Source organism: Lithobates pipiens, unplaced genomic scaffold, assembly GCF_037356315.1.
Source record: "Lithobates pipiens isolate NorthernLeopardFrog02 unplaced genomic scaffold, aLitPip1_a1.2 Scaffold_16, whole genome shotgun sequence".
Taxonomy (NCBI): Eukaryota; Metazoa; Chordata; class Amphibia; order Anura; family Ranidae; genus Lithobates; species Lithobates pipiens.
The window spans coordinates 152,738,966-152,761,048 of record NW_027507748.1 but is presented as its reverse complement, the minus strand read 5'-3'; the positions used below and the strand labels follow the sequence as shown (position 1 = coordinate 152,761,048).

Below are 22,083 nucleotides of genomic sequence, written 5' to 3'. Positions count from 1 at the left end.
CAGTAATAACAGGCCATGTTTTGTAAAATATATAGGGAGTCTGGTGGATATTTAAAAAAAATGGTAAAAATGCATACAAAAAAAATAGTTATTAATGCAACAGCTTACTGACCAGAAGTGTATGACCACTGGTGCTTTTTAGGTGATCCAGGGGCTGAAAAGGCAGAAGCAAAGTCAGCGAAAGCCCCAGGTATGAAAACTATCTGTACATGGGAGCCTAATGTGCAGATGACTACTACAAAATGCCCAATTGATGTGAAACATTTTTCATAAAATATTTCACTCTTGGCAAATTATAACCATATAGTTATAACTAGATATTATACTTGTTCCCATACTATATTTATGAAGTATAAATGTATATTTTTATACTTATATAGTGCAATGCTTTACTTCTTGAGGGCCATGATACTTTCACAGCTTTAGTTTGTCCACTGAAATAGTTATTTGTATTAGGTATGGTGTAGCTTACTGACCAAAAGTGTTGTGCCAGTCACAATCCAAACCTGTATGTGGCCCTCTGTTCAATCTAGATAACCCTACCTAACTGCTTTGCACCTAGTGAATTCCTTGTAACTTTTCCTGGTATAATTTCATGTTGATTCTCTCAGCAGCTTTCTTCATCAGTTGTACTTTACTTTTGTCTACCTGTTTTAAATGATAAAGCCTATGTATATGTATGTGTATATATATATATATATATATATATATATATATATATATACAGTGAACCGGTAAACATGCTGGGCATGTCTTTTTATAGTTTATTTGCTGGATTAACTTGGTTGGGGTAGGGCTGAGCTTCTTCACCATCTTGAATTCATTATTTAGAGAACTACATGCAGGGACCACTTGGCAGAGGTATAACCTGAGTGAAAACTGTAGTGAGCTCTCCCAAAGGCCGTAAATACATTTTCTAGGATCCTAATGACTAGTAGTCACTGTGCCCTGGTTACTGTAGTGTGTCTTGCAGTGCCAGTCAGTCTTTTTATTAAGTGCCTCATAATTGGATCCTCTGCAACTTTCCTGCATTGCTTCAGGAGGCTCCAAATGGAGGCTAGCTGGAACTGGGACCCCAAAAAAGGACCAGACAAGACAAGACAAGATCTTACATCTGTTCCCATACTGTATTTTTGAAGTATGAATGCATATTTTAATACCTATATAGTGCAATACTTCACTCCTTGAGGGTCATGAGCCTTACACCGTTTTAGTTTCTTCAGTGGAAGACTTGGTAATGTGCTGGCTTTGGTATGATGTAGTTCATGGACCAAAAGTTTTGTGGCAGTCATAATCTAGACTTGTATGGGGCCCTCAAGATCTGGAGTTATGCAATACTGATATCCCTATCTAACTTTGTTGTGCTTGTTGAATTCCCCCTAACCCTTCCATGAAAAAAATTTTGTTGATATTGTCAGTTGCTTTCTTTGCCAATTGTTCTTTTGCCAATCAGTTTTATATAATAAAGCCTAAATTGTATGCATAGTAAAAACACAAAGGAAAATTGTGACGTGGTAAGTATGCTGTATACATCTGTGGCAAGGAGTCCAGGGGTGTGCGGACAGCTGCAGCAGGGACACCTGTACAAAGGAATAACAGGCTGACAATGGCCACAGTGTTCAGATGTAATCACACAGCCAATGATTATCTGCAGCTAAGGACAGATGGTAATCCCTGAACACAAGTAGTTTAGGTCCAGGGACAATCATCAGTCCCTGACCGCAGGTAACCCCTTCCGAACACCAGTAGAACAGCTGTGGCCACTGTTAACCTGTCATTGCTGTTCACCCAGCCATGGCTGTCCATACACACATTCGATCCTGGATGCTCCTGGATGCAGTTGTTTGTGACCTGCTTATCACACCACAGCGGATTAGACGAAGTGAATGAGACCTAAAGTTTTAGAAATGCTGCGTGTTGGATTTCAAAAGATGTTACCACTAAGATTAAAAATTGAAAAAGTGAAAAGAATGTTTACAAATAAAATAATTAGTAATTAATGCAACAGTTTACTGACCAGCAGTATATGACCACTGGTGATTTTCTAGGTAATCCAGAGGCTCAAAAGGTAGAAGCAAAGCCAGCAAAAGCCCCAGGTATGAAGACTATCTGCACATGGGAGCATAATGTGCAGATGACATTGGCAAAATGCCCAATGGATGTGAAACATTTCTCATAAAATCTTTCACTCTTGGCAAATTCTAACGAAATAGTCAAGCCAAGATCTTACATCTATTCCTATACTACATTTATGAAGTATAAATGTATATTTGAATACTTGTATAGTGGAATACTTGTATATTTGAATACTTGTATAGTGGAATACTTCACTACTTGAGGGCCATTATCCTTACACAGTTTTAATTCCTCCAATGGAATACCTAATAGTAATCTGCAGTATTAGGTAGGGTATAGTTTATTGACAAAAAGTTTTGTGCCAGTCTAATTCAGACCCGTATATGGCCCTCAAGATTTGGAGTTGTAAATTCTCCCTACCTGCCTGCTTTGTGCTTATTGAATTCCTCCTAACATTTTCATGCATAATTTTTTGTTGATACTAGCAGTAACTTTCTTCTTCAATTGTTCTTTTTCCCATCTGATTTACAATTGTATATTTTATCTCATTTTAATTCTACCACTTTGTCTTCCATGAACCTAAGTATCAGTAATGTTTTTAGGCATATTATTGCCTTAAGGAAGGGAAATCATTTCAGAAGCATTAATAAACTGATAATATGTTTTATCATGCTTATTTTTTCAGTGAGCCTTGAATACTTAGCATCAGATAACCATACACTTGTACTGTACTTGGGACTACTACATAAAAACTGGCTAATTTTTCTGAAATGTGGGCTATCAAGAGTAAAAAAATTATCAGAATGATCTTTATAGATCAACATTGTTAACATCTAGCCAAATGAATGAATGATCTTCTGTATCATTCATTCATATCAACAATGTTCATAAAGCTGGCTACACATTATACAATTTTTTTGTTCAATTTCCTTTAAATTTATCTTCAACTATGAAGTGCAAGGGCCTACCCAATTGCATACAATTTGAAAGTGTTTAGCTTTGATCTTATATTATATGGTTTTGGTAAATCTAAAAAAAATTGTACAAGAAAATTGATTAGTGTGTAGCCAGTTTTACACTGTAATAGACATCAGACTGAAGCAATTAGGGAGTCATTGTGGTACCGACGTTGCCGCGGACCCCTGGTGCCCGTGCATGAATACCATTATCCTATCTAATATTTGCATGATGCAGTAGGAAGGAATATCCTACAGTATGTAGCTTTTACCACATCCAGCAGATAGGCCCAAAAATAAACAAAAATCTAAGGCTTTTAGGCAATTGTTTTAGGTCAGAGACAAGAATATCTGTCACCTAGAATGAAAGGTCTGCTTCTCATTTACAAATACTTGGAACCCCATAAGACTTTTTCCATAAGCTCAGGGGATGTTCAGCAAGAATAAACACCCAGATAAAGGATCTTTTGCTTGACCTTGGAAAAAGGACTGACTCCAAATCAAATGAATATTTATCTTGTTAAAACATATCTGTAAATGGTAATGAATATTGTTGTAACTCACAGATTCTACAATCAGTTTTATCATTGGACAATATCAAATCAACAATAAAAGGTCTAACACACATTATTAGGTCAATTTTATGTGTTTTACAATCTGGAGTAATACACATATCTGCATTCTATGTTCTATTATTGTAAGATCTCACATAAAAATGCAGTTACCTATATTGCAAGAAGACATAAATAGCAACAAATATATATAACATGGGGTAGATTGTTGGAGTAAAAATGAGTAGTGCCGATTTTTTTTATCACTAAATCAATATACTTTTTGGAAGATAAAGAGAAAAGATGCATTCCTAATCTCTCTGATCAACTTCAGGTTACAAAGCAGTCATAAACTGTTAAGTGTTCATGATTTTTATAGCTCAATATGAATATTTCAATATCCCAGAAGTAATGTCTACAGGGGATTTGATAAAAAAAAGTTGGCCATAATGGTTGAGAGTTTGAAAAGTGATGTAATATTACAGTACATTTTGACTGATTCAAGAAAGGAGACAAGGCTATATAACATGATTTCATTCAGGCAGTTGTTTAGATTACACAATCACTAAATAATTCTGAGATTCTTAAATTTAATCTGATAAACCTTAATAAAACAACCGGATACAGGAGAAAATGAAAATGAGTGTTTATCCAGCACAATAATAAAAATATCACTGGAAATGATTAGTCAGTTCATGTTGACATCAGACCGTACCATTGTGGTTTGTTTAACTTGGCTAGTTCCTGTTTCCTGGCCTTTATCTTGCATTTATTTGAGCACATTAGTGTAAACCTGCAGTCATGATTGGGCGAAAGCAGCCCAGTACACTTCTTCTGTGCATTACAAATGTTTTCTGATAAAGAATTCCGCATTACAAGCAGTGGATGGAATTTAAACTAAACTTCAAACCTCAGCCATTTATGTTTGTTTCCAAGAAATTCACAATTACTTTGGAAATTATAATTTCCTTCGCTTTAACAGACATGGCAACCATTTTCCCTGATTAGCCCCTAGAGGAAGATAGCTCTAATGCCTATGTGACTTAATGGTATTAATGTAAATTTAGTTAAAAATACATCACTAAATAAAATGAAACTTAAGGTTGGTAATCAAAAAATGTAATGAGACTAGACTAAAAAAATTCTAAAATGCATTTTAGGTTTAGCATTAGTGATAAGTGTGACTTGACAAAGGGATCTTCACCAAGTCTTAGATGTAATTTAAGCCTTGAGTAAAAGTTTTGGATGCCATTCACTACATATGGACTTGGATATGTTTTTGTTCCACAATATAAAGACAACTCTTTTTACACACATAAAAAAAGTGGACAACATGGAGATGGACTTTACATGGTCCACCAACTGCAAGACATGGAGACATATTGGAGGCTACAGCAGAAACACTGGTTAGATAGGATATAAGTCAGTAGATGCAAATACAGGAGTTTAAACATCCCTTAGGTATATTCTTACTTTTAACATTTTTATTTGATAGGTGGAGTTGGCGGTGTTGGTGGAGTTGGCGGTGTTGGTGGCGTTGGTGGTGTTGGTGGAGTTGGTGGTGTGGGAGCTGGTGGACTGCTACCAGGTAAATAAGTTCATTTAAAATAAATGGCTGCCATGTTTCTTTACTTACTGACCACTTTATCCCTGACATGTGGAGTGGTTTGAAACTGGTTTGAAACTACCACCTAACTCACAATTAACATGATCCATTAGTCTTATTCAGTGGGGCATAGATCAGAATCTAAAATATAGTAAACCATTGCAACCAATCAGGAATAACTCTGTAAACTAGAGTATGTGTTCAAATATTGTGCACATGATCACAAATCTGTGATAAGCATTAGTAAATAAATGCAGGTACATGTGTTTTAGTTCATTTGGAGTTTGGGTGCTCATTTCCACCTTTAAATATCCAAAATGATAAATTATTTAATCTTTCCCTGATATAAATGTGGGTTGGCATCCTTTAAATTTAATGTTATCACTTGAGAAAGTGTGCTTAATATTTTGTCTTTAGGAGGAGGTCTTGGTGCCGGTGCTAAACCAGGAAAAGGACCAGGTAATACATAGTGCTGTTTCATATACATATCACTAGTTGTATTCATTTCATGCACAGCATATAAAGGGGCCATATTCATTATAATACACTGCCAAAATTTCTGTTATGCAAATTCTGACGTGTTTTAAAGTTTCAAGCTTCAGGGCTGTCAACCTGTTTTTGATTTCGATACTTGGTCAGTTTCTGACCTGAATTATACAGCTATGAACCCACCACCCTCAAAAACAAGTCAGCAATGGCAGCTTCCCTATTTCTGCCCTGACATATTCTCTTTAAGTATATTCATTACAGCCTTTCTATTTTCTTTACCTGGGACTAGAGCTGGCCATAATTTCTCAAAGAAAATTGCTGCCTCTGTCTTTCTATAGTTACCTAAAATGCAAACGTAATAAAGACAAACTGTGATAGGTGATTTTGATCCATTGTTTAGATATTCAGCTAGTAAAAAGTTTATTTGTATATTTAGGAAATCCTACAGTAAATGCTGTTATACTAAATTTAATGTCTGTGAATGTGTCATACGGATCACTAATGTCTGACTTTGACATCCTGGCAGGTGCAGGGATCCCTGGCTTGTACCCCGGGGGAGTGGTACAAGGAGGTGCAGGTCAGTGTCTTTGCTTCCCTTTCCTCTTTTCCCACCCTGTACTGCCAGCTGCTCTCATGATATCATCTTATGAAACTTATAACATTCCCAGGTGTTTTCTGCATATCATCAGAAAAGATTTATGTAAAATAGAATGATGTAATATCAGTTCCTGTCCATTGTGGGAGTATGCAGCAAAACCAGTTAACTGGGATTAAATTACATACATCTACAATGCACAAAAACTACCTTTAAAAGGTATTTCCATCCTGTCCTCAACATAACGCACAATATGCATTAAACTACCAATAGCCTTTAGGGATATATTTATACCATACCTTAGTTTGTCAGATAAAAAAAGATGCTTGCATTGCAGGTTGAGACTGCTGACCTCGCGGCACCCAGTAAACATGATTCATACACTGCAGTCCCATTTGCAGTACGCACATCACTAAGTGCCCAATTATGGCTATTTTGTGCCTTACATGCAGATATGTGGCTTAAGTAATGAACAACTTAAAATACTACTTGAAGTGGTTGTAGAGGCTGGACAGATTTTTGGTAAAAAATGTCCCTGTATATGTATTGCCTCCTCACCCCCATTTATACTTACCTGAGCCCTATCTTGATCCAGTTCTGTGCCTGTCTGCAGTGGCTCTCTCTCCTCTCTCTGATCACAGAGGCAGCAGCAGTAGACATTTGCTCCTGCTGCTGTCAATCAAATGTTGTGAGCAGAGAGCAGGGGGCGGGGCTAAGCTGTGCTGTGTGTGTTCATAGACACAGACAGTGCATGTCAGGATGGAGCCTGCAGGTGGGGCCCCTGTAGGAAGTGACTTTCTATGGGGGAGCACCAAGAAGAGAAAGAGCAGAAAGTAAAGGCGGGGGACCCAAGAAGAGGAGGTCTTGGACCACACTATGCAAACCCATTCCACAAAACAGGTAAGTATAACATGTTTCTTTTTTTCCTTTTTTTAATTTGAAGCTTTACCGTCACTATAGAAAAAACATAAAAAATCTAATTTGACAAGCACTGCTATTGCTCACACATGTGTGAAAAGTACATGTTCTAAACAAAGAAGCAACTCCAAAAACCAGAGTAGGAACATATTAAATCAGGTTTGTGTGCTAGCCATGGCTAGCATGTATGCCCATGTACACAGTCTTACTTTTGAAAAACGCGCTCAATGGGGTAAATTTAGCAATGTTTTCATCCAAGATTCACATAGCTTTAAGCACATTTTTCTAATGTTAAATATTTTTAATCATGGGTAAAAGCTGTTTGAATCTTGGGAAAATATAAATAAAAGGTTAAAATAAATAAGTGGAAAAAGATCAAATATAATGTGGTTATTCACAAAGGCTGATTCACTGATTACAGTTAATATTCACTTTAGTAACTGTATGTTCTCTTTGCAAAGTTAACAGTATGGTTAATAAGGTAAACCTGATCCCATCTTGTACGAGGGAAACCAAAAAATACATTTTGCTAAGACGTGATTGGTTGATTGAAGAAGTGAACGTAGCTTCACCTTATTGATTAGGTCTCTACTCCTTAAAGTGGTTCTAAGGGCCTAAAGTTTTTTTTATTTTAATGCATTCTATTTCAATCCGGCACTGTGCCTAAGGGCAGCACTGATGCTCTCTCCTCATAGGCACATAGGCAGCAACGGGAGCCATTAACCCCTGCTACTGTTAATCAAAGAAGAAAGTGGGGGGGTGGGGCCGAGCCACACTGTGTGTTTCTATGGACACACAGAGCCCAGCTCATGAATGAGCCCACACATCTGCCCCATAGCACATACTTGCTATGGGGACAGACACAGAAGATGAGGAGCCAAGAGCACCAGAAAGAGACCCCAGAAGAGGACGTTTGGGGCTTCTCTGTGCAATGCCACTGCACAGAGCAGGTGAGTATAACATGTCTTTAATTTATTTATTTTTTTAATGCCTTTAGTAATGCTTTAATGACCCCACTTGTTTCTTTTATCTGTGGGTTTAATGTACACTTTACTGAAGGAAAACCATAACCTCTCCTATGTATTTTTTATTTATTTACTGTTTCTTTCAAGTAGCATGCAAATGTCTGTTTATTCCTAATGCCCAGCATTGTATTGTTTCTGCATAAATTCTTCTGTGTATTCAGCTATGTTTCTGTTACAGGGGGAGTACCTGGTGCATATCCAGGCGGCCTTATCCCAGGTCAGTTTTATTTCTGACCTCCTTGATTGTTTACAGGCTTTATGACCTATATAATCCAATGATTCTGTCATCAGCTCACTTGAGAGGGGAAGTTATGTGCATGGTCATTAATGCTGACTCAGGCTCTCCCAGCAACATGTGCATAGCTGGAGGGAAGTATTTTTTTCCAGGATTGGAAAGGCTAAAGCTGGCCCTGCCTTCTTCTCATAAAAACTCATGGGAGGTTATCTGAATTCACAGTGCTGTCAAATACTATGTCCAAGTCAAGAGATTACATAATAAAACCTGCAGAACACGGTCTAGTGTATAGATGCCAGACTGATACACACTCCTACGGGAAAATAAAAAAATAAATGTGCCCAGCAGAAATGTGTCAAGTTCCGTTAGTTTTAAGCAGAATTTATTGACTTATAACTAGACATATGCTATTATAATTTTTGTTAGCCATATAACAACTATAATCCTGACATTCATAATGCAGAATAGAGTCTTTGTAGGCCCCACATACCCAAACTGTGTCATCTAAGGTATATGGCTGCTAATGCTACCTACGACTTAAGTGCTTGCAAAGTCTGTTCTCCCTGTCTCTTATATAGATCCCTATCCTACTGTACGTACACCTACCCTCCCTTCAAGGTGACATGTGGGCAACAGTAAAGAACTCATCTGATTTGTGGTTTAAATCACCATTCTTCCTCTGGTGCTTGGTAGCTGTGACTAGAGTTTGTGTATTCTTGAATAATTCTCCTTTTTGATGCTGATTCTTGGCATTTACTACCAACATAGAAGAAGTATGCTCCTAATGAGACACATCCCACACTATGAAAAAGCACCGCTTCAGTTGTTATTTTTAAAGCAACTATCAATAATATGTCCTCTAAGCTATCTGAGCCATGTTTTGGATCTCAGAAGCAGCAGAGAGTGCAGTAGCTTCTTTAGCTAAGTTCTTCTGGTCCCTGCTATTTTTCTGAATGAATTTGTTGCTGCATAGGCCTCTAACTTGTAAGAAGGGGTTAGTGTGCCATTTGGGGTGGAACTCCACTTTGGCCCCTGCCAGTTTGGGCTGGCCTTCCTTTCCCTTTGCAGAATATACACAATATTACCAAAAGTATTGGGATGCCTGCCTTTAATGGGCATGAATTTTAGTGGCATCCCAGTCTTAGTCTGTAGGGTTTAATATTGGGTTGGCTCACTCTTTGGAGTTATAACAGCTTCAACTCTCCCCCGGGAAGGCTGTCCACAAGGTTTAGGAGTGTGCCTATGGGAATGCTTGACCATTCTTCCAGAGTCACATTTGAAAGGTCAGGCACTAATGTGGACGAGACGGCTTGGCTCATAGTCTCTGCTCTAATTTATCCCAAAGGTGTTCTATCAGGTTGCAGGCCAGTCAAGTTCCTCCACCCCAAACTGCTCATCCATGTCTTTATAGACCTTGCTTTGTGCACTGGTCCACATCATTTGGTAGAAGAGCTTGGCCCCTTAGTTCCAGTGAAGGGAACTCTTAAGGCATCAGCATACTAAGACATGTAGGACAATGTCATGTTCCCAACTTTGTCCGAACAGTTTGGGGATGGCCCCATCCTGTTCCAACATGACTGTACACCAGTGCACAAACATGGCCCATTAAGACATGGATGAGCAAGTTTGGGGTGGAGATGCTTGACACTGCACAGTCCTGAGTCCTGACCTCAACCCGACATAACACATTTGATGAATTAGAGCAGAGACTTGTCCACATCAGTGCCTGACTTCACAAATGCGCTACTGGAAGAATGGTCAAACATTCCCATAGACACACTCCTAAACCTTATGGACAGGCTACCCAGAAGAGTTAAAGCTGTTATAGCTGCAAAGGGTGGGTCAACTCAATATTGAACCCTACGGACTATAACTGGGATGCCATTAAATTTAATGTGCATGTAAAGGCAGGCATCCCAATACTTTTGGTAATATAGTGTATAGTGTGTATATATATATAATAAAGCCGCTAGTGTTGTGGTGTATGGGAAGAGTAGAACCATGCAGAGCTCCAGCAGATTTCAAATCAATTTGCACCTTTTCTTTGACAATGTGTAAAACTGGTATCTATAATTAAAGTAATAAAGTAAATTATAAATAGATGTTGCTTGATTATACCTGCCATTCTTGCCCATTGTGCTCATAAGGTGATTGTCTGTCGCTTGTCATGTGCAAAGGTGAAATGCATGTAATTATGTCATTTTTCAATCTAAAAAAATGTTATTCATGTTTTAAGACAAGGTATTAGCTCCTTGTACAGCGGTCGACTTATTATTTACAGATGCATCTTTCAGCTCTAGGGTATCAAGCCTGTAATCATGCAGAGCAGGTAATAGCAGTAGCATGCTAGGTGCTACAATACATGGTCTTCATGTACATAAAGCCATCTATACAGCACTAGGAATAATATGTGTTTAAAAAAGATACATTTATAAGAAGACAGCGTAGCATAGCATAGAATAGCCCCTTTAATGTATTCAGGCAAATTATGAGAGCTACTTTGATAACTATACATCACTTTATCTTGGTACAGGAGCTGGTGGTGTACCAGGATTGACTTCAGGTAAGTCTTGATTCTTGTCCTGTGCAAAAGTATACTTTACTAATAAGCTATTGAGAGAAAGTTAATTACATGTGTATTTGTTGGGAGATGGAGTTGCAGGGTGAGTGCCTGGCAATTGTGAAGGTTTTCAGATATTGAAGAAAACTATTTTATTCTGGTTACTTGCTGTTGAGCATTTTCAACCATTCTGTTTGTTAATTTAGAGAAGATAAAACTATCAAATTGTAGTACTGATTTTACTTATTCTACCTCTCCCTTAACTTTTGTATTGTAAGAATTGCTGGCAATGGTTCTTATTTTTAAGGCTTTTTCACACTTTCCATTGCAACAAACATTCCCTAATGCAACACGTTATCATGTGTTAAGGCACAATGCATTAAGGCAGCCCATTTACTTTTATGAGCTTAAAGCTCCCCTTAAAGAAGCATGAAAAGTTGATAGGATCTTTTTTTTTTTTGTACCACTACTGATATACCGTGCATATGTAATCATACTTTGGAAATGGCAAAATGACACTACAATGCACTACTGAATGGGCATTACTGTGCATCGTGGTAGTGTGTGATAACAAGCAGCTTACTCAAATGCACTTTTTTTTTGAATGGGCTCTTCATGTTTTAAATACATTTTTTTTGCATGTTGTAATGTTGTTGATAATACTGGGTCTGTATTTCATCACTTGGTAAAGTCCTGTTAAAATAACTGGGCAGTGGGCACTATGTATAGTAATAATAATATTAATTTCTATATTACCCTATAGGAGCTGTCATACCACAAACTGGTTACCAGCCAGGAGCTGGAGGAAAGCCTGGAAAAGTTCCAGGTGGGAAGAACTCACCTTTTTTATAATCTTATTGTGTATATTATGTCCCAGTATTTTACTGAATGATACACTGGTAACTGACCAAAACGAACACATTAAAAGATGTATTTCAGCTTTGGATGTACCCATTGGTTTCTCATATTTCTTAGAGAGTCCATCATTAAGACCAGCCCCAAGAGAGTTACTGTTATGTACTAGCATTGCTATCACAAAGCCAGGCAAGCTAACACTCATCCATCTGCATTCTTCATAAAATAGTATACAATTAGGCAATTCGAGTGAAACTTCCTCATGACACCCAAAGGAGCCATAGGTGGACAGATATTCCCTAAGCATTCAACAAAAGGGAAGGGAACATAGCTTTTTCAAAATTCCTAAGCTATATTAACATAGACTTTGAAAAGTGAGTATGTTCTACTTTTATAGTAACTGAACTGAACTAGTAACTAATTAACTGAACTCCAGGGCAAAATTAAAACCACCCTTGCGGTTGGGCTCCATCCATACTGCAAGATAAAATGCACATTTTTGACTAGGGTACAGTTTAATGTAGTTTTTAATATAATAGCTGCTATATTAGCTGCTGGTGATAATCGCAAGAGAATCTGGAAGGCTGGTTGTACCCAAGTTGATGGATTGATTAACTTGGTACATTCAGCTTGCCCATTAGCTTTGTCAAGTAAAGTAAGGGTAGGTTCACACTGCTGCAATACGATTTTGTTCTGACTTTCAGTGTGATTATGTAGTGCTACTTGGATGCAACTTTGATAAGGTTTGTATATTCTATGGGGGCAAAATTACACTGGAATTGCACTAAAGTAGTATAGGACCCTTTTCCAAAATCACTCCATGCATTGAGTCACAGTGATGTGAACAGGTACCATTGAAAATGTGATTTCCTTTGTCATGTGATTCTGCGAGACTCAAGTTACATCTTAAATTGCACTAGTGTGGATCAGGCTTGAGTAAAGTAAAGTAGATGCTAAGTAAAGTGTGCTACACTGATCTGGAGAACCTCTAGTAAATTAACCACAAACAAAACGTTGTCATATTTATGAAATGGCAGTGATGAGAGTAACAAATGAAGGGGCTGTTAAACTAATGTTTCCATCGATATTGTTATCTTAGATGTTCTTAAAAAAAGCCACAAAGCAACACAGTTTGTTTTTAATCATTTACAAGAACAAATATATTAACAGTAGTATTATTCTATTGAAAATACCAGGTGCTGGAATTCCCGGGACCTTCCCTGGAGGAGGAGTGCTGCCTGGATCAGGTGAGCATAATAGATATGGTCATCTTAGCTGTGGAGTGCATTAGGATATAGATAACTCAACAGTCAAAGCTAAGCAATTTATTACACCACAAATTTAGGAGAAAAAAAAAATATATAGATAGGTATATATAGATATCTATATATATCTATATAGCTATATATGGATATATATATCTATATCTATCTATCTATCTATCTATCTATCTATCTATCTATATATATATATATATATATATATATATACATATATATATATATATATATATATATATATATACATATATATATATATATATATATATATATATATTTATTAATTTTTTCCTAAATTTCTCATATGACCTGCCTTCACTGAGAACTGACTGTTATATGTTGCATGACAGAGAAAGTTTATAATCCGTCCCCAATATCACTGAATTTGTATGTGGGGACAATTACCCTTACACTTGTGAACCAAAAGTGAGTCTCAAAGATAAAACCTATACAAAATCTTAGGTTTTAAAATTAAACTTTGGGCACAAGATTTTTAATAAATGATTAGAACTTAACTGTATCTGAGAACCTTAAACCGAAAACTCTATTTAATTCCTTTTATTATTCAAGGCAAACTCAGCCATCCATCCATGTCCCCATGCTTTATTTTGTTAAGAAATCACTTTGAAAAGCACCCCCAACATTTCTAGCCACAGCTATTTTGAGTAAAGGCAGATGCTTTGTATAGTATTTCTTTCCCAGAATCCACTTGCCCTTATCTCAGGCATGCAGGTAGGAGGGTGTGCTTAGCTAAGAAAGTCCCTCCACTCTGGGATATATGACATAATTTTGGCCTAGGCCAGAAACCAGGAAGCAACTGAAGAAATAAAAAAAATGTTTCAAACAAGTAAATTTAATGTCAGACAGCACAGTGGTGTAGTGGGTAGCAGGTAGCACTCTTGCCTAGCAGTAAAAAGGGTCACTTATTCAAGTCCCAACCACAACACCATCTGCCTGGAGTTTGCATGTTCTCCCTGTGCCTGTGTGGGTTTCCTCCAGGTACTCTGGTTTCCTCTCACACTCCAAAGACATGCTGGTAGGTTAATTGGTTTCTGTCTAAATTGTCCCTAGTATATGAATGTGAGTTAGGGACCTTAGATTGTAAGCTCCTTGAGGGTAGGGACTGATGTGAATGTACAATGTATATGTAAAGTGCTGTGTAAATTGACAGCGCTATATAAGTATCTTAAATAATAATAATATACCTTCCTATCTATTTATTAATGCTAGTAGCTTAAGGATTAAAAATAGGTAATGTTGAAGGATAGAGTTTGGGTCTGCTTTATCTATTAGTGCATCTACAATTACAGTTTTCTCTTACTTCCCCCAAAAAGTCCCACAAACACCTGTCGACCCTGCCAGTGAAGACCACCCAATACAGCTGCCTGTGTTGGTGTAGCAACAATACTGCACTGCTCCTGAATTCAGAGCAGCCTTTTCCCTCATAAAGGCTGTGCCTGGTTGCATTACAGTTGAAAGAAAACATGTTGCAGGGGGTGTATTAGCATTGCCACTGCTGAATTACAAACCTATAGCCTGTCAATCAGACACACCAAGTCTACTAATTTCTGAAATGAAAGCACTGTGAGCTGCACAGTGGTATATTGGATAGCACTGTCGCCTAGCAGTAAAAAGGCTTGCTGGATCAAACCCCAACCATGAAACTACCTGTGCCTGTGTGGGTTTCCTCTGGGTACTCTGGTTTCCTCCCACACTCCAAAGACATGTTGGTAGGTTAATTGGCATCTGTCCAAAAATCAGCCCTAGTATACGTGAGTTGGGGACCATGGATTGTGGGCTCCTTGAGGGTAGGGACCGATGTATATGTGGAGTGCTGTGTAAATTGACAGTGCTATATGGGTACCTTAAATAAATAATAGATAAGCATCTTAATGTAGACACAATCTACAGGTATAGGGACAATTGGGTAGACGACTCACTCATGATGGACTGGTGTCTTTATGTAACTATGTGAGCTGCAGTGTCTGGGAGGGCAAGTGTTTGAGACACAAGTGAAGGGGGATTCGACTCAGTCAAGAAAGTTTTTGGTTTACTTTATAAGTCTTTGCAATACAGTGTAACTGAATTTGGTACTTGTTTAGACCATCATATTGGAGTTTTAAGTGGTATGGTGCCACATATACAGGTGTGCGATTCTCAAAAAATATTTGTAGAGAAATAAAAGTCTCATACAGAAATAATTATAATATAGAAAAAAAATAATATATCATCATCTAGAAGGCTTACATCCTCATTTGTGGATGTTTTGTTGCAATATACTGTTAGCCGCTTAGAGCCTTAGAAGACAATTGTAGAAATGAGAACGACCTGCCTGTGAAGGGAACAATGGGACATAATCTCACTGGAATGAAATGCGAGTTGTTTGTGTGAAAATTGAGTTTGCACTGCATTATGCAAAAGGAGGTACCAGAAGAAAATGGTTTGGGAGATTAAACTTTAAAATTTTAAACATATCCTAAATAGATTTTCTGGCTGCACATAAGAAAGATACCGTAAACCATTATTTCTCCAGATGTGCAAGTCTGTCAGACTCTTATGTTCTTATAGCCTGAGGATTTGCTGTTATTAGCATAACCATCTTTTTAGTTTCATTTAAAGACAGTTCTTCAGCCAGCCATTTATACATGAGGCCCTCTGTTAGTTTGGAATTATGCCAGAAATGTGGTACTTCTACAAACAGGGACACTAAATTCTAAATGAAATGTGCTGTTTACTGGAGTTTGCTATATAAATTAGACAAAACCCCATACTTTTATAACAGGGAGACAAGAAAATGGCAAACCCTGGGCAAGTCCAATAGATCATAACATGCAATATTGCATAAGCAGAAGTTACCTTCAGTGAAAACAACATCAAACCCATCAACAGCTCCAGAGATATAGGCAGATGAAGTTATGTGCAGCTCTCTACCATCCTTTACACACAAATCCTCTTAACTTTCATAAAGTTCCTTTAATATAATAAGCAACCTCGTGAACCAATAAAGAGGCTATAGAGCTGGAAGAAGTTGGGTCAAGCTCACCATTTACAGGCAATGTCAGGATGTTCATACAACTTCAAATGCCTATATCTTTAGATCTATTGATCATTTTGGCAGGGGTCTTTCACTGGCAACCCCTGCTTATCTATTTGTTTCTGCATTTGTTTAGTTTGAATCAACCAACTTCATAAAAAATGTACTTTAGGGTCATTCATCATTGAAATTAGAATATCGTTGGCCTTACCAAATCTTTCTACAGTTCCTATTAAGTAGAACTGAAGGCAAAACATTTTTTTTCCTTGGATCGAGTACAATGTTTTTGCACCATCTCTTGCTTCCTGTCCCATAACCACAACAGAAAGTAAGAGAAAATCCCTACAAAATGATGGATTCCCTGGTTGTCACCAAGGACACCAGAACTAGTGTCCACATTGAAAGATTTTCCTATTGATGTTCTGGAGATAACCCCAAAATTTGGGATTTCATTTCATATTCACATTTGGTAATAATGGTAAACGTGGCCAAAGGAGAGGGTGAATCTCCTTAATGGGAACACAACCAGCAATAAAAACCTGGCAAGTGTTCCCTCCACTCCATCCAGACTCTATCTCCAGAGGTTCTCCCTCTCCACTCTAGCCAAAACAAAAAAAAAAGGAAAAAAAAAAGTGTTGTCTTTAGTTATACTTTAAATACTGACCAAGTAACTTTACCCTTGAGTACCTAAGATTTTTTTAAAAAACAATAAAACTAAAGAGAAACATATTCTCTAGATGTAAATGGGCTTATGAAGACAAATTACATTTTATATTTTACTTCCGGAGAAAATTGCACATATATGTATGAGCATATAATTCAGTGGCTTGTTAATACCTTTTGAATTTAGGTGTGAGATACCCAGGAGTTGGTGTTCTTCCTGGAGTGGCAACGGGGAGTGGTGTGAAACAGAAAGCTCAAGGTAAGTCTAGCAAATGCTATTGTTCCTTACATAAATTGTTTTGGGGCTGTAATCATTATTTTGTGGAAACTTTTCTATAGCCTTCTTAGCAAAAGAGAAATACATGTTAATTATCTACCAATTAGAAGAACGAATAATATGGATGTGTTACTAAAAACATTGAGCTTCTTTTCAGACCAATAAGCAATACTGTACTCTATGGCAGGGGTCTCCATACATTTTAAAGGACCAGTTTATTATCCTTCGAGTGTTATGTGGGCTGAACTTTGGCCAGCGAGAGTAGAAAATGCCTCAGCAGCATCAGTGGGAGTAAACTATGCCTCAGGCTTGGTGGTCAGAGAAAGTAAAAATGATTGCATAATGCTGGTTGTCAGCAATAAGAGGAATAGTGCCCAATCACAAGTATTAGTGGGAGAAAAACTGCCCTATTGTTGGATAGTGGGAGGAATAGTGCCCCATCGTTGGTGTCGGTGGAAGGAATAATGCTCATTCATTAGTGTCAGGGGGAGGAATATTGCCCCATTGTTGGCATCAGTGTTTAAATAAATGATTAGGACTACATCAAAATCCACATTTAGAATTTAAGTTATCATAGCTATTGTATCCACATAAACCATTTGTAGACAGAATGTTGTCTTTTGAAGAAAGAACCCTTAGATAGAGAACATTTAGGTAATTTATAGTGTAGCTAAAGGCAAAGCTTTTATTTTTATCTGGATAGAGTAAAGGAGGGTTATAACCCCTGCCAGTTTTTTTTTTTACCATCTGTGTCCAATTGGGGAGATTTCCCTTCACTTACTGTCCCATAGTCAAAACAGGAAGTGAGAGAAAATCCTTCCAAAGTGAAGGAATCCCAGTGTGTCACCTGAGTCAACAAGACTAGTGTCCACATTTGAAGATTTCACCTCTATTAGTGTTCTGATGTCGGCCCAAAATGTTCAATTTTCTTTTACTTTTGATGAAAACACTAAACAGGACAATTAGGAAGGGTGAATATCCATAACCAGGGCACAAATAGCAATAAAACCAGGGGTTCTAATCCATCTTCACTCCATCCAAAACAAAAACAAAAGTGTTTCCTTTAGTTGCACTTTAAGCTGGGTTAGCCAGGATACTTGGTACTTTTTGATATATTCCTTTTAATTTTACTCAACCAATGCATTTATAAAAATGATGGCATTTTGAGATAATTAATCTTTTGTTTGCTCTTCTTTGTAGCTGGTGGTGGAGTTTTGGGTGGGATACCTGGTAAGTCTAAAGATAAGATTTTTAACACACCATACATATTTTGTGTATTCATAAAACAATTTGCATAGCAATTCGCTCAGTAAAAGTGGCTGTATATTTTTTCTTTGTGAATGAGGCAAAATATAATGTTATTAGACTATTTCCTGTGCTGGTAAAATCTTTTTTATTTACTGAAAATTAAAAATACTACATTTGGCCACTAGATGACTCAAATTATTATAGGACATTCCTATGGTACTTAGCACCATCTAGTGGTCAAATGCACTATTTTTCTTTTTTAAATCAATGAAAAACATTGGACCAGCATTTAATTAATGTAGGTGAACATTGAATTTAAGGTTGAGATTTTGTAACAGTTGTTGAGCTACAGTGAGGGGAAAAAAGTATTTGATCCCCTGCTGATTTTGGCCATTTGCCCACTGACAAATAAATAATCAGTCTATATTTTTAACGGTAGGTTTATTGAAAACTGAAAAACCCATTTCAAAAAAGTTATAAATTGATTTGCAAGGTAATAAGTGAAATAAGTATTTGACCCCTTCGCAAAACATGCCTTAGTACTTGGTGGCAAAACCCTTGTTGGCAATGACAAAGGTTTGCACAGATTGAGGTGATTAAGGTTTCAAGACTGGTGTTTGGTAACTTTAACCTTCAGCTCCCTCCACATATTTTCTATGGGATTAGGGTCTGGAGACTGGCTAAGCCACTTCTTCATGAGCCACTCATTTGATGCCTTGGCCGTGTGTTTTGGGTCATTGTCATGCTGGAATACCCATCCATGAACCATTTTCAATGCCCTGGTGGAGGGAAGGCAGTTCTCACCCAAGATTTGTCGTTGATCGTCCCTTTGATGAGGTGAAGTTGACCTGCCATCCTAGCAGCAAAACACCCCCAAAGCATAATTTTTCCACCTCCATGTTTGATGGTGGGGATGGTATTCTTGGGGTCATAGGCAGCATTCCTCCTCCTCCAAACACAGCGAGTTGAGTTGATGCCAAACAGCTCAATTTTGGTCCCATCTGACCACAACACTTTCCCCCAGTTCTCCTCTGAATCATTCAGATGTTCATTAGCAAACTTTGGAGGGGCCTGTACTTGTGCTTTCTTGAGCAGGGGGACCTTGTGGGTGCTGCAGGATTTCAGTCCTTCAAAGCGTATGGTCCCAGCTACCTTGAGATCATTGACAAGGTTTTCTCGTGTAGTTCTGGGCTTATTCCTCACCGTTGTCATGATCATTGCACCTCCACAAGTAAGATCTTGCATGGAGCCCCAGACTGAGAGAGGTTGACAGTTATTTTGTGTTTTTTCCATTTGCGAACACCCTCTCACCAAGCTGCTTGGCAATGGTCTTGTAGCCCATTCCAGCCTTGTGTAAGTCTACAATTTTGTCCCTGACTGACATCTTTAGACAGCTCTTTTGTCTTGGCCATGATGGAGAGATTGGAATCTGATTGCTTCTGTGGACAGTTGTCTTTTATACAGGTAACAAGCTGAGTTTAGGAGCACTCCCTTTAAGACATTGCTCCTAATCTCAGCTTGTTACCTGTATAGAAGACACCTGGGAGCCAGAAATCATGCTGATTGATAGAGGATCAAATACTTATTTCACTCACTAAAATGCAAATCAATTCATAACTTTTTTTTTAAATGTGTTTTCCTGAATATTGTTCTTGTTTTTTCTCTCTCACTGTTAAAATAAACCTACCATTACAATTATAGACTGATCTTGTATTTGTCAGTGGTCAAACATACAAAATCAGCAGGGGATTAAATACTTTTTTCCCTCACTGTACATAACATTCAAAAGGGAACACTTTTTGCTAGCTCAAACAGCTAATCAGATTACAGACATACCCCACTTTTAAGTACACAATGGGGTTTATTTACTAAAGCTGGAAAGTGCAAAATCAGGCTCACTTCTGCATAGAAACCAATGAGTTTCCAGGTTGTATTCTCAAAGCTTAATTGAACAAGCTGAGCTTAGAAGCTCATTGGTTTCTATGCAGCAGTGAGCCTGATTTTGCACTATCCATCTTTAGTAAATAAACCCCATTGTGTACTTAAAAGTGGGGTATGCCTGTATTACTTTATTATGGTGCACTTCAAATTATTTGATAAACCAAAGGACTATGTCCCCCAAAGTTTTTCCAAAAGTAACTTTACATGCAGCAAAATATTTGGAATATGATCTAATTACTGATTCTTTTTACACATTTTTATAATGTTTCAGTCATTTTGGAAAGTAATGCCAAAATCGAAATCCTGATATCTGCAAGCCAGTGTTAAAGAAATAATTGCACTGTTAACATTTTTTGAATGAGGAAGCGGGTGCTGAGAGCATGTTTTTCCTTTACCGCACCCTGTCCTCAATCCAGAGCCAATACAGATAAAGGGCTAGGGAAGAGATGGAGCTATTGCTGTATGTTGTCCAGCATATAACACTATCAGAAAAGGGAGCTGAAGAAGGAAACAAACCCTATGCAGTTTCTGCTCACCATGTTGTTTTATTCTTTTTAGACTATCTTTACAGAAATAGCTATATCCCAATGTGAGCCTCACACATATAACAACCAGTTCAGTTCTGGCCCCTAACCTTTTACAATGATGTAATGTGTCATTATGAGATACAGTCAGGATCATCATAACATAGCAAGAATACATTACTGCAGATGACAAATAAACTGTATTCTTGACAATTGGAATGTTGATTCTGCTAGCATAACTATTTATGAATGTAATATAGAAAATATTTCCATCGGCTGTATTTTGATTGTTATCCTCTGTCTCCTTATATAGAATAATAGAATTCAATGCTGAAGAAACTATGTATAAATGTAATATAGAAAGTATTCTCATTGTCCATACTTTTATTTGTTACTGTCTGTCGCCTTATATAGAATAACATGATCCAAAGCTAAAGTAAGCAAGCAATAGTCTGCTTTTGTTTCTTTGGCTGTTGCAGAATGCAGCCCCCCTGATGCTTATTTATTGATCAGGGCTCATTGTGGATCAAAGAAATCGAGAGCGATTCAAATGTTTTTGAAATAAAGATACAAACCTTAAAGTAGTCGTAAACCCTTACTCTAAACCCAGTGAAGTGACCCGCCTTAGGTGATACACAGAGATTAAATAAATTCTCCCACATAGTTTGTACCTGTTTATCTACAGTGGTCTCTTCTCTACAGCCATGCAAATTGCAGACTTTAAACAGCTTGCCTGAGCTTTCAGAAAGCAGGATAAACAGATCTAAAGAATAACTCTGCAGGCTCAGTGAGAGCTGATTGGAGGTAAGGGGTCCCCTCCCCTTCACATAGCAGCCAAGAACAGAGCTGAGGCTGTCAATCACAGGATGTGTGCTAGTGCTCTGCCCTTTGCTATTTTTTTACCTCTTGGGGTCAGGAAAATGTGTCACAAGTGATTCATGCTGATAGCAGAGGAATGAGGCAGCAGATAGAAATTACACTTAATGCTTTCAATTGAGATAAGTACACACTATAGAGGGATATTCTCTGTCCATATTACTTGTCTGAGGCTTACAACCACCTTAAAAGTCTACATATCTGTCACTCACTTTTTAACTATGTTGTGCAGCAAATATCTAATCTGAGATTGAAAAGAGATTAAAGAGCACCCCTTGGCAAAATGCTTTATTTTTAACAGAGTAAAGGAGAGTTATACCTTTTTTTTAGGTTTTCTTTGCTGCCTGTGTCCTCATTGGGAGAGTTCTCCTTGA

The 22,083-nt window shown here is 37.6% G+C and overlaps 1 protein-coding gene across 9 annotated transcripts in view; it reads left to right on the top strand.

The window, feature by feature from the left end:
- Positions 1-22,083, top strand: part of ELN (elastin) — a 117,646-nt gene that overhangs the window by 41,913 nt on the left and 53,650 nt on the right. For 3 of the 9 annotated variants that reach the window (XM_077480645.1, XM_077480642.1, XM_077480641.1), the window contains 11 exons: positions 143-190; positions 2,049-2,096; positions 5,079-5,171; positions 5,607-5,648; positions 6,205-6,255; positions 8,395-8,433; positions 10,985-11,014; positions 11,775-11,837; positions 13,063-13,113; positions 17,031-17,102; positions 18,321-18,350. In XM_077480645.1, coding sequence (XP_077336771.1) covers positions 143-190; positions 2,049-2,096; positions 5,079-5,171; positions 5,607-5,648; positions 6,205-6,255; positions 8,395-8,433; positions 10,985-11,014; positions 11,775-11,837; positions 13,063-13,113; positions 17,031-17,102; positions 18,321-18,350 — 567 coding nt within the window. The remainder of the gene's footprint in view (positions 1-142; positions 191-2,048; positions 2,097-5,078; positions 5,172-5,606; positions 5,649-6,204; positions 6,256-8,394; positions 8,434-10,984; positions 11,015-11,774; positions 11,838-13,062; positions 13,114-17,030; positions 17,103-18,320; positions 18,351-22,083) is intronic. The other 6 variants (XM_077480648.1, XM_077480644.1, XM_077480649.1 and 3 more) reach the window with 3 other exon arrangements.